Source organism: Bombina bombina, chromosome 1 (assembly GCF_027579735.1).
Source record: "Bombina bombina isolate aBomBom1 chromosome 1, aBomBom1.pri, whole genome shotgun sequence".
Lineage (NCBI taxonomy): Eukaryota > Metazoa > Chordata > Amphibia > Anura > Bombinatoridae > Bombina > Bombina bombina.
The window spans coordinates 999,177,686-999,191,590 of record NC_069499.1 but is presented as its reverse complement, the minus strand read 5'-3'; the positions used below and the strand labels follow the sequence as shown (position 1 = coordinate 999,191,590).

At 34.7% G+C, this 13,905-nt stretch overlaps 1 protein-coding gene across 3 annotated transcripts in view; it reads right to left on the bottom strand.

Annotated features, from left to right (window-relative positions):
- Positions 1-13,905, bottom strand: part of TOX2 (TOX high mobility group box family member 2) — a 216,436-nt gene that overhangs the window by 46,844 nt on the left and 155,687 nt on the right. For all 3 annotated transcript variants that reach the window (XM_053712587.1, XM_053712666.1, XM_053712632.1), the window contains exon 3: positions 10,764-11,009. In XM_053712587.1, the coding sequence (XP_053568562.1) occupies positions 10,764-11,009 (246 nt within the window). The remainder of the gene's footprint in view (positions 1-10,763; positions 11,010-13,905) is intronic.

Sequence of the window (13,905 nt, the reverse complement as noted above, 5' to 3'; positions counted from 1 at the left end):
GTTTTCTGCCACTTTGGGCTGCCACCATACTGCTTAGCTTCGCTAGCTGAAAATGTTGTGGTTTTTTTTTATAAATATTCTTTTTTTATGAGTCTATTCCATATAAGTAATTTAGCTTTAATTGTTGATCAATTTTATGACTTTAGAATAACAATATCTTTAATGTGTATTTAATGTTTCCTTATTAAAAAAAAAAGATATAAACATTAGATTTTTTGGAAGATTATCACCAGTTTCAGCTCCCACTGTCTAAAAGATTCACCACTCCTGTTTTCTAGAACACGGATATCAATACTTTACTAAATTACTTTGGGTTATTATTGCCTAGTTACTTCTGTGTTTTATTGTTATACATATTATGGAACAGTAATCTTGTTATCTCCACATACACATCTCTTCCTAGCACTTTCCCCACATTTTCACTCCTTTATTCCTCTACTCTTTTTTTCATTTAGTTTTTTCTTTTATTTCCATGACAGGCAGTTGTTATATTGGATTAAATGGGGCAATTTTTAGCTTATCATTGAAGAAACCCAAAAATAGGCTGAGACAATTTCAAATAGCCTTTTTGTATCATTAAAGGGATAGTCTACAATAGAATTGTTATTGTTTTAAAAGATAGATAATCCGTTTAATACCCATTCCCCAGTTTTGCATAACCAACACAGTTATATTAATACACTTTTTAGTTCTGTAGTTACCTTATATCTAAGCATCTTCTGACAGCCCCCTGATCACATGACTGTAACTATTTAAAATCTATTGAGTTCCATTTAGTACTGTGTTGCTAACTCTTAAATAACTTCCCGGGTGTGCACACATTTCTATCTATATGGCCCACATGCAGTATCAGTCTCCTGTTGTAAAAAGCAAATACAAAAGCATGTGATTCAGAAGCTGTCAATAGAGCCTTTGAAACAGTCAGAAATTCAGAGGTTTAAATGTTATAAAGTATATTAATCTAACAATGTTGGTTGTGCAAAGCTGGGGAATGGATAGTAAAGATGTTATCTAACTTTTTAAACAATAACAATTTAAGTGTAGACTGTCTCTTTAAGATTCCCAAAATGTTTGCAACTTCCTCAGTTTTAGTTTAGACAAACTTCGGGTTTAGTTGTACTGTTTGCACATTTTTTTTTTTTTTACGTATGTAAAATTATCTTCTGAGATGTGCTACAGGCCTAATTCCGTTTATGATACAAGAATCTTTTAGAATAGTCTAGACTGTACATATAACACCAATATCCAAGGGTTTGAACATATGAAACACAGAAGATTATACCTTATAGCACAAAATGATCTTAATTGAAGTGATGCGCCGTTCATTGCAGAACAATGTATTGTGGGTAAATATATTCCAGGCAAAATGTTTTACCCTCAGAAGTAATTAAACCTATATTAAATCTGTTATTAGTTTAGCTGTGATATTAGTCTTGGAGAATGTATCTGCTGAAAAAAATAGCTATGCTCATTAAATGATATTTTTTGTGGATATACAAGGGTATTTTTATACATATTTATTAGCATGTGTTCTTAATTGTCACATAACGGGAGGAAGACACATGTTCTTTGTGGCTATTTACTTGTGTACTGTAAATATAACACTTGTCTAAACATATTTGTGCATTTTTTGTGTTAAATTTGTTTTTTAAAAAAAGCTACCATTGAATAAATGCTACTCAATAATTCCCTTTGTACAAAATACTTCCAGACTGAAAGGGTTAAATGCAAATGACAGAATGGAATCAGATTCACAATTCTCTTTAATGTCAGATTAGATTTATGTTTGAGTATTTGTCCCTAGGGTAAAACATCAATGGGAAAAAAAAAATCATTTTTGAATACGCTATGTATGCGCATATACGATCTGAAATGCATTAAATGTATATTTCGTTATATTAAAGAGAGAGAAGAGAAAATTAATTTTTGCCTTTATAGGATGACAGTTGATGGTAAACTAAACAGTTCTCATCTTGGCTAACTCTGATTTATAGCAGTAAAAGCTTCATTTGTAAAACCAAGCCATAAAACAGAAAAATAGAACATTTTCCAAGGACTGTTCAAAAAAAATAAATTATTTCCGAGTCCTTAGAAGCTGCTTAATAAATCCCAGATCCCCCCCTGAAATCCCCCCCTGCCTGTATTTTACAGACTGATTTATTCGAGTAATATCTCTTCAGGAGAATGAGGAGCAGTAAATGATCATAATCTGAAAATAGGGTCAAATACAGTAGTATCAGAAAGGATTGTTTTCAATGTGCGTCCTTAGAAGACTATAAACAGCATCAACCAATTTATGTTTATCTAGCCACAATACTAATGAAAGTATAGACTGTCATACAGGCATCTTATACAGGACAATACCAAGCTGCAACAAACAATTAAGTAGGGCAATACTTGGAATTATTAAAGCTATATGGAAAAAGAAGAGACACTAAAGCACAATTTTATACTGAGCAGTAGGTAAAACTAGCAGCTATAGGGATACAGCTGGGTATAAGGAGCAGATATATGAGGCAATAAAAAAAGTTACGTGGAAATATTATGTAGAGCAGTAGGAGTAATTATACAGATGTTATATAAAGGAAAAGGATAAAGGGAGGGGTTAAATGGAGTAAATGTTGGAGTAAAGGAGGAAAATGAAGCAATAAGATAAGTTAGAGGAAGGTGAAGTATGGCGCACAGTATAAATTATAGGGAGTCGCTATAAGGAGCAACAGAAGGAGTTATAGGGAAGGGTTACATGGAGTAATATGAGTATATTTATAGCTTTTTTGTTATATAGAAAAAAAGAAGGTATTACATGTTTGTAACCTGTGCTTATGTTAAATGGATATATTGAGCAATTGAATTAAGAGGTTACATGGAACAAAAGAAGAAAGAAGGAGGGGTCATACTGGGAAATATCAAATATAAATAAAGAAGCAGTTATATGGAGAAATAGGAGTTACAGAAAGTGATTATACATATCAACCAATGACGTTATAGGGAGATGTTAAATAGAGTGATAGGTGATACTGGGGTATATTGTACAGTATAAGAAAAAAAGAAATCTGGGCCTGTAAAGGGGTTATAACACAGTGATAAACTGTTTGGCGGTGCCAAATGCATAGTTAATAAGTAATAATAAAAGTTACATAAAAATACATTTGTGATGGTAAAGCAAATTGACTGTTTAACTTGCTAAGGTTATTATTTTATCTTATACAGAGACAAGAAAAAAAAGATATCTCAGATAGAAAGGCAAGTGTCATGAACTTGATCTTATATCTAAATAACAGAATTCAATGCTTTATTTAGTTAAATTTGAACAATACACTAAAGTGACAAACATCAGAGATGCAGCTATACCGTAGGCTTGCAAACCCTCCCTTATTTCTAGGGTTCACCCTTATTTGCCTTAACTTTTTTTATCTGTTCTTCAAACATTTTCTCCCTTATATTTTACAACATGAAAAATCTTTATTTCATACTTTTAATATTGTACTCTTGTACTCTTATTTAGCTAATCACTGTGACTTAAATAAGAAATAGAATTCTCGGATTTGCCGTAAGTTGTTGAATGAAGACGATTTGTATAAAGAATTTTAATGTACCAGGTTCTAATTGTAAAATAATGTGTTTGTTCAGTAACTGATGTATAATTTGTCTATTCCTTAGTCGTCCTTATTTTCTTCCAAATAAGTTGTAACCCTACAATGCAGCATGTTATGTGCAAGGCTGATCAATGATAGTAAAAATGGGTAAGGCTCTAGCAATATGTATCTTAAATAATTAACTACATTTATGGATACAATCATATTTCCTTCTTCAAATTATATTATTCATGTGTGTGGATAAAAATCTTAAAGGGATAGGAAAGTCAAAATTATGACATTTTAATACACTTCTATATTCACTACTATTATAAAAAAGTACTTTGTTCTCTTGGTATTCTCTGCTGAAAATAATAAGTACATATTCTGAGCAGCGGCAATGCTCACTGGTGATTGGTGGCTACATGTATTTCCCTCTTTTTATTGGCTCACCAGATTTGTTCATCTAGTTCCCAGTAATGCATTGCTGCTCTGGAGGTGATTTTAACTATGCGTTTAATCCCTTTGCAAGGGTTAAATGGATATAAAACCCAAAATGTTTCTTTCATGATTCAGATAGAGCCATGCAATTTAAAAGAACTTTCTAATTCACTTATTTTCTCAAATTTTCTTCGTTCTCTTGGTATCTTTTGTTACAAGCATGGAAGTATGCTTAGGAGGCCCATTTGCAAGAATGTTAACCATTTGTAAGAGAACTAGATGGGAACACTATTTCCTGCCATGTTGTTCTCCACATGCCTACCTAGGTATCCCGTCAACAAAGAATATAGTTGGAATGAAGCAAATTTGAAAATAGAAGTAAATTGAAAACTTTTTTAAAATGGTCTGCTCAGTCTGAATCACAAAAGAACATTTCTGAATTTCATATCTTTTAAGCACATTTACTGTATATGTATGCAACTAATAACATGCTCTAATGTGTATGAGCGTCTTGGCACTGTTATATCCCTTTAACACTATAGACAATTTATCTGGAGATGTTAACAATTGCTACTTGCTGTAGATATCTCTTTAATAGTTCTTTGTTCAAGGAGGCTTCCGAATGCAGTTAGGGTAACAGTAAAAAATAATAAACATGGTTTTTCTAAATGGAAGTTTGCGATGCAAAGAAGCACAGAGAGAATCATGCAAATTCATAACATGCTCTCTGTGCTACAAACATGCCCCTTCAGACATTAAGTCCGTTCCCTGTCACAATCACCAATCAGCAGAGAACATTCATAAATATGCATTGTAGACAATTACCTCCCAGGCTAAGGACACTGTTGTGTAAAGGGAAATAGCTTTTATTAGAATTACATTTTAGTCTTTCTTTCTTTTATTTATTCTGTTTTGTTTCTTTAAAATGTGTTACATTTTTTATTCATTGTTTGATATGATTTATTTAAAGACTCCCATCAGAAATACTAGAGCTTAAAGGCTTATCTAAGAGTCAGTTTTTTTTTTCTCCTGATACAATGTATATAGGAATGAAAAAATATAACTAAAGGTGATTTTAGCCTGGACAGTCACATGGATGGGAAGTCTGGGCAGACCCATTTATAAGAAGTCTGGCCAGTCATTTGGATGGGTAGTTTGGGAAGTCACATGGGCAAGAAGTCTGGGCAGTCACATGGATGGGTAGTCTGGGCAGACCCATGGATAGGTAGTCTGGGCATTCACATGGATGGGTAGTCTGGGCAGACCCATGGATAGGTAGTCTGGGCAGTCACATGGATGGGTAGTCTGGGCAGACCCATGGATAGGTAGTCTGGGCAGTCACATGGATGGGTAGTCTGGGCAGTCACATGGATGGGTAGTCTGGGCAGACCCATGGATAGGTAGTCTGGGCAGTCACATGGATGGGAAGTCTGGGCAGACCCATCAATGGGAAGTCTGGGCAGACCCATGGATAGGTAGTCTGGGCAGTCACATGGATGGGAAGTCTGGGCAGACCCATGGATAGGTAGTCTGGGCAGTCACATGGATGGGAAGTCTGGGCAGACCCATGGATAGGTAGTCTGGGCAGTTACATGGATGGGACGTCTGGGCAGACCCATGGATAGGTAGTCTGGAGAGTCACATGGATGGGAAGTCTGTGCAGAACCATGGATAGGTAGTCTGGGAAGTCACATGTATGGGAAGTCTGGGTAGACCCATGGATAGGTAGTCTGGGCAGTCACATGGATGGGAAGTCTGGGCAGACCCATGGATAGGTAGTCTGGGCAGTTACATGGATGGGACATCTGGGCAGACCCATGGAGAGGTAGTCTGGAGAGTCACATGGATGGGAAGTCTGTGCAGACCCATGGATAGGTAGTCTGGGCAGTTACATGTATGGGAAGTCTGGGCAGACCCATGGATAGGTAGGCTGGACAGTCACTTGGATGGGTTTGGGCAGTCACTTGGATGGGTAGTCTGGGCAGTCACTTGAATGAGTAGCCTGGACAGTCACTTGAATATGCAGTCTGGGCAGTCACTTAGATGGGTAGTCTGGGCAGTCAATTGGATGGGAAGCCTAGACAGTCACTTGGATGGGTAGTCTGTGCAGTCACTTGGATGGGTAGTCTGGGCAGTCACTTAGATGGGTAGTCTGGGCAGTCACTTGGATGGGTAATTTGGGCAGTCACATGGATAGGAAATCTGGGCAGAACCATGGCTAGGTAGTCTGGGCAGTCACATGGATGGGAAGCCTGGGCAGACCCATGGATAGGTAGTCTGGGCAGTCACATGGATAGGTAGTCTGGGCAGTCACTTTGATGGGTAGTCTGGACAGTCACTTTGATGGGTAGCCTGGGCAGTTACTTGGATGGGTAGTCTGAGCAGTCACTTGGATGGTGAGTCTGAGCAGTCACATGTATGGAAAGTCTAAGCAGTCACATGGATGGGAAGTCTGGGCAGACCCATGGATAAGTAGCCTGGGCAGTCACATGGGCGTGTAGTCTGAGTGGTCACATGGATGGGAAGTCTAAATTGTTCTAAGCAGTCACATTAATAGGTAGCCTGGGCTGTAACATAGCTGGATTTAATATGGGTCAGGGTGACGTTTGTGTGATAATGAAGGGGTTTGTCTAACACTAGGTGGAGTCTGGAAGAGTCTGGAAGGTTCCACTTTGTTTTTTTATAGAACCCTGATACATATTTGGGGAAATGCAACAGGAGCAACAGCAGGACAGAGCTCCCCCCTGTGACAGTCTTGCAAGATATGGAACAGTTGGGAACCCTAAGAATGTACTGAACTTTAAAAGTTTAAACAACAGATTTACTTTCTATAATTTGCTTGTTCTTTTGTCATTGATTTGTCTATAATAACCTGGAGTTGTCTGTAAGGCAGCAGGTACTGGGATGCCTAGGACAAAGTGTCGAGCCAGAGTAATTGTAGATTGAGTCTGTATAAATGCTTTCCAAGATGCTGTAGGTTGAAATGATTGTTAGCAGTGGCACTTTGGTATTTTAAGGGGGGCATGTGCAGAGGGTGTAGTTGCAGGTGGGCTGTGGATAGTGGGCTGTGGGCATGTATTTGTGGGCAGTAGGTGTAACTCAGACAGTGGGAGGGTGACAGACCTCCAAAGCCATGACAATCCTACAGTGTTCGTGGGTGGGGTTTGGACACTACCAGGTTTGAGAGAGACTGAAACATAAGAAATCATTAATAGATGGAGGAGGAGCAGATGGACAGAGTTCTAAATAAATGACAATCACATCATTTGTGCAATGACTGAGAACTTATATTTTAACAACACAATGCATTATTATACAGCTAAGTACTGGGATAAAATTTGTCTCAGGCCGGCTATACCTGTACATAATTCAGCATGATCAGTATGAGGATAGCAAGAGAATGACGCAAAATTGATAATAGAAGTAAAATGAAAAGCTGTTTACATATGAATGCTCTGACTGATTAATGATAGACAACATTTGGGTTTTATTTCCATTTATAGTTATCCAAAAAAAGTATTATTTTCCAAGACATTAAATATTGGTTAGATGGTTGTTTTGGTATTTTATATAAACCAAATATTACTTTACATCTATGGTCTAATGTTAATTTATGGCTTGCTTGTCTTCCTTCTGCTGTTAGGTTTTCTACACTCATATATATTGGGGAACTAATTAAAAGTGGTTTAGTACAATTCTAATAAGTACTGTGATTTTGTTATTTCCCTTATCTGTGTTCCCATCTTTAGTTCTACATTTTGTCAAGCTACCTTACATCTAACAATGAGTATAAATCAAATAAATAAGGAATTAACCCCTTCATGCTGGGAGCAAATGTTTAACATTGGAATTAAGTTTTGATGTAAATTTGTGCTTGAAAAAGGCAAGGATCAGATCATGGGGGGGCTCCCCGCGCTACTAGGCACGCCCCCACCCCCCAGGTTGTTTCCTGCTTTAGCCAAAGGGGGGGCTGCAGGATGCCATATAAGTTAGGACCTTCCGTGCCGTCCTAACCAACACTCTGGCATGGAACGTCCTAACAGCATGAAGTGGTTAAGCAAAATAATTATAAAAACAAAGAGCTGCTGAGATTTTTTTCTGAATGGATATTACATTAAAGGGATATGAAGACCCAAATTTGTTCTTTCATGATTCAGATAGACCATTCCATTTTAAACAACTCTCTAATTTACTTCTATTATCAATTTTTTTTTTATTCACTTCGTACCTTTTGTTGAAAATTAAGGATGTAAGCTAAGGAGCCAGCCAATTTCTGGAGCACTATATGGCAGCAGTTTTGCAAGAATGTTATCCATTTGCAAGAGCACTAGATGGCAGCACAATTTCCTGCAATGCAGTGCTCCAGACGTCTACCTAGGTATCTCTTCAGAATACAATGGAAACAACGATAATTTGATCATAGAAGTAAACTGGACACTTTTTTTTAAAATGAATCACAAAATAAACTTTTTGAGTTTAATATCCCTTTAACTTTTAAATATGTTTAAAATATACCAGCAATCAAAACTGTGTTGCAAATGATGTGCAAATACAATAAATAAGTAAAAAGCATATTAAGTATATGTATCTTCTTTTATTTGCTGTTGCCAATCAGAGGAAAATGTCAATTAACTTTAGCACTGATTTAAACAATCACTGTGTAACATTTTGCAGGATTATGTGTACAGATATTTTATCTAATGTCCCTTCAAGAGAAGTGCTATGATGACTTGTAATGTTAATTACAATTTAAAAAATATATATATATAATGCTGCAAACATTTAGCTACCAAGGGAAAGAGATTGGGTGCGCTTTTCATTTCAATTTGCTTTGAATTTAGTTCTAATTTACAACTAGGGATGAGCGAATGTTTTGCAACATTCGAAAAATGAAACGAATGTTAACACATTCATTTGTTCGCTTCAAGTTTCGAATGTTTGTACAACATTCTAACATTCGTTTAATGTAATAGTATTTCTAATGCTTTCTTTAAATGTTATATTCAAATTATGCAATATTCTAAATAGAAACATTAAATTGATATATTTGTATCTATCATGTATCAATTTACATGAACTATTAAACTTCTGAAAAGTATTTGTTAAATCAAATGTTACATTAAAAATGTTTAATGTGGATATATGATGTAATTATGAACATTCAAAAACAAAAGTAACATTGGAAAACAGGAAATAACATTTGATTACTGAATTTTAAAGGATTTTAATTCTTATTAACATTCAATTGTCCAAAACGAATGTCCACAGGACTATTCGTTCTACCAAAGCGAATAACACTTTCCACACATTCGTCCATTCCTTCTTACAACAAATTAATAAAAAATATTTGAATACTGTCTGTTTATCAGTAGAGAATTTTGCATTTTCTTTAGATGTCCCATCTGTTCTCCTTCTGAAATAATATTTTTTTTCTGGTATAAATTAAAGGGCCATTACACTCAAATTTGATTTTGCCATACATATTTAACTATGTATAGTGAAAAAATGTTTCATTGCCCCTTCAATATTTATTTTGCCCACCTTTTCTATAATTAAATTTTGCATGCAGATATGTACACTGGAGTGATCCATTTCTGAAGCGTATATTAAAAATTATTTTAATATCCCTATAAATCCGCTTGAAATTCCTGAGTGAGATTTTACCTATGTGTTTAAACCCTTTACAATGGGTTAAGCACATATTCAGCATAAATCACTAATACAAAATTACATTGTTCTAACAAATTAGAACATATCAATATTACTTAAAGGGACATGAAAGCCAATTTTTTTCTTTTGTGATTTAGAAAGAGCATATCATTTTAAACAACTTTCTAATTTACTTCTATTATCTAATTTGCTTCATTCTCTTGATATCACTTGCTGAAAAGCATATCTAGATATGCTCAGTAGCTGCTGATTGGTTGCTGCACCTAGGGGCCTTGTGTGATTGGCTCACACATGTGCATTGCTATTTCTTCAACAAAGGATATCTAAATAATTGAGCAAATTAGATAATAGAAGTAAATTGGAAAGTTGTTTAAAATTGCATGCCCTATCTGAATCATGAAAGTTTAATTTTGACTAGACTGTCCCTTTAAGAATGTACCTTAAACAAAGGAAATCATTCTTAATATATAAGAAGAGCAGAAGCCATATTCAGTACAGTAAAGTTTATGAGATGAGTAATAAATTGTAGTAATAAAATCCTCTCCAATGGAAAAAAAATGCTTTCTGCCTCTGAAAACACTGGTGACATTTTTATTTATGCCGCTTAGGTAACAGTGGACATATTTATTGGTCTATAGTGATTTTAAGAGATAATAAAGACAAAATTAATAGTTCAGATAGAACATGCTACTTTAAACATCTTTAATATTTACTTCTATTTATCTCATTTGCTTCTTTCTCTTGTTATTCTTTGTTGAAAATCATACCTAGGTAGGCTTAGGAGCAGAAATGCATTACTGCGAGCTATCTGTTGATTGGTGGCTGCACATATATGCCTCTTGTCAGTAGCTCACCAAATGCTTTTCAATTTATTCCCAGTAAAGCATTGCTGCTCCGTTAACAAAGGATACCAAGAGAATGGAGTAAAATTGATTATAGAAGTAAATTTGCCATTTGTTTAAAATTGAATGCTCTGTCAGAATCATGAAATAAATATTTTCAGTTTCATGTCCCTTTAACAGACTAAAAGGTGAGAAGTTAAAGCTACAAAATAATTTACTCTAGTTCAGTGCTTACTGTGGGTAGCTGGGAAGAGAGGATGTGCCCTTCTTGACTCAACATGTTGGATACCATAATTGCTGGAAGATCCATGTTCTGGTATGAGTAGGCCGGTATCAGACTGTTAGGTGGGAGGCTGTGACACAATGAATGATATCCAGACTCATGATCCATCAAGTGCAGGAGAGATGGGTCAGGAAGATTGGGGGGTGTGATTGGGGGAATTTCATAATCTTCATTGTTCTCATTTTGACTGTTATACGTCTATAGCCCATAAAAAAAGAAAAGAAAACATAGTTATTATAAAAGCTGTGACATTGTTTTGTTTAAAATGGCACTTTAGGAAAAAAAATAACTTTCTATCAAGGACATGATGGAACAGCAATCAAATATGTTAAGTAATTTAAAAAATATTTTTGAATTACAAAATATAAAGTAAAGTAAAACGTATATTGAGGCTAACAGGAAATGAATATCTGTGCGCAAATTTTCAACAAGGGATACCAAGAGAACAAAGTACATTTGAAAATAGAAGTGAATTTAAAAGTTTCTTACAATTACATGCTCTATCAGAATCATGCAAGTTTAGTCTTAATAACCAACAGCATTTCTTCTGATTTAAAATTGTAAATTGACTATAAGAGAAGAAAAACATGAACAAGATGGCTGCTGTGCTTGAGCGTAATTCATGATGCGTCCTCAGAGCTCTGGTTAACTGTTTTCTGAACCAAAAAAAGTGTCATAAACATCAAAACTACATTGAAAAGTACAGTTACACTCAAAATAAATAAATTGCACAACAAACTTATAAGGGCTCAAATTATATTTTACCAAAATGCCGTCAGATATATGTAGAAATAGATATTTATGAATAAATAGAACATACCGTGCTATGTGCAGAAAACAGGAATGTGAAATATTCATATTTTTATGTCGGGTTAGTGCACTTCAGAATATGCGATCGGGTTTGCGCACAAGTAGGTTGTTAGTTTTTGTTTTTCACTGTTTTTGCTCCACTGACTTCTATGGGGTAATACGTTAATGCATTCATGATATTCCACGCTAAGCTTTTTGCTCTCGTTGGGTTAGTGAGCAAGTGAAAACGTTCTACTTTCAACTTGTAATACGAGAACTACCCAATGCACGCAAAAAGCTTACTTCTAGAGGACTTAGCGTGCTAGCGGGAATGTTAGACACTGCTCCACTTGTAATCTGACCCACAATTGAATAGAGTGGTGGTGTTGATCAATCTGAAATCCATTTACATATGGACATTATGGGTACACTCGACATGCTGGCTCAGTGATGTTTTTAAACGTAACCTCGCTACATATCTGTCCCTAACTGGCCTCAGCAGAGGTGGTAAAATACTGCAAAACAATTCAAGCTATGCTAACAAAATGACAGAGGCAAAACCTTCTCAACTCTATTACCATTTGCTCCTTTGCTCCTTCAATTAAAAGAGACATTAAACATCTTGTAGCTACAACATTTTTCTGTCGTCTCCCAATAGATTAACATGTAAACAGTCTGAATATTATTACACTAGATTAACACATTGTCTTCTGCAATTGTTTTGCAGTAGTCAAAAACCACCAACCACTTTTCTTAAAGGGTCAGTATACACTCGTTTTCATATAACTGCATGCAATAGTCACTACTATAAAGATAAAGATGCACAGATACTGATATAAAAATCCAGTATAAAACTGTTTAAAAACTTACTTAGAAGCTCTCAGTTTAGCTCTGTTGAAAAGGCAGTTGGAAAGCCCACTGCAAGTGGGAAATAAGACACTCCCCCCTCCCCCTTCTTTTGCATATGAAAAGACCCTTTACGCAAACAGGAGCAAGCTGGAGAAGGTATCTGCAAAACTATACATTTAAAAAAAAAAAAAAAAACTTTATGGGCTTTATAAATAGATCATCTACAAAACATTTATGCAAAGAAAAAATGAGTGTATAATGTCCTTTTAAGTGGAGGAACTAATCTGAACGTGAGTATGGAGAAGACAGAGAAGACAGTACTTGCCACTGTCATTCCGTTTACAAATCTGCATTGCTTGATGTTTGCTGCAAAATCTCTGTTGCTAAAATAATAAGCATAGATAGTAAAACGCTAAGGAGCGCCAAAATAGGCAGAGATAGTGTATTTAATAGACAATAATTATACAATGATTAGTTAAAATAAATATTTACGATGTAATAATTATAAAACATACAATGCTAAAATTCATGGATCCATGATGATAAGAAATATAAACATAATAGTAGTACACAAATGAATAAACATAAAAACAGGGTGATGCGGTTCAAAAACTAATAACCGTTTAAAAGTAGATGAACATATATAGATATATAAAAATGGAAAGTCAATATGAATATAATGGATAATTAGTCCATGGATGTATCAAATGTGAAAGAAATTGATAAGAAAAATCGATGAAAAAATGATTAAAAAATTGATGAAATAAGTCCCATAAGTGTGAGAAAAATGGTGGTGTCCTGTGATGTGTAAAGAAATATAAAAATGTAAAAATATAAAAATATAAAAACAGTTGCGCAAAAATGATGTGCAAAAAATCGTATATATATATATATATATATATATATATATATATATATATATATATATATATATAAAGTGAATTAAATAGTTCCTCAATAATAATGATAATAATATTCCAAAAGGTATATGTGCAAATTAGGTGGTGAAGAACTGAAAATAATCCAAGGGTTTCCTCAAAAATTAATTTCCTGTTTACCTGTCTTGAAAAATAGTCTTGAAAAAGGCCCATATACAGGGCCGAAACGCGTTGACATTTTATGGTGAGCTTCTTTTCAGTTGTTTATCTTTGATTCTTAGCTGTATTGCACTATGTACTGTTTTTTATTTCACAGGTAAACAGGAAATGAATTTTTGAGGAAACCCTTGGATTATTTTCGGTTCTTCACCAACTAATTTGCACATATACCTTTTGGAATATTATTAGCATTATTATTGAGGAACTATTTATATATTACTTGACTTTAATTTCTACACCATTTGGATGATATCAGACTTTTGGATTATATTATTTTCATCACTTTATTCATTTATTTGACCACAAGTCACTTTTTCACTTTTTATATATATATACATATATATATAAGTTTTTTTGCA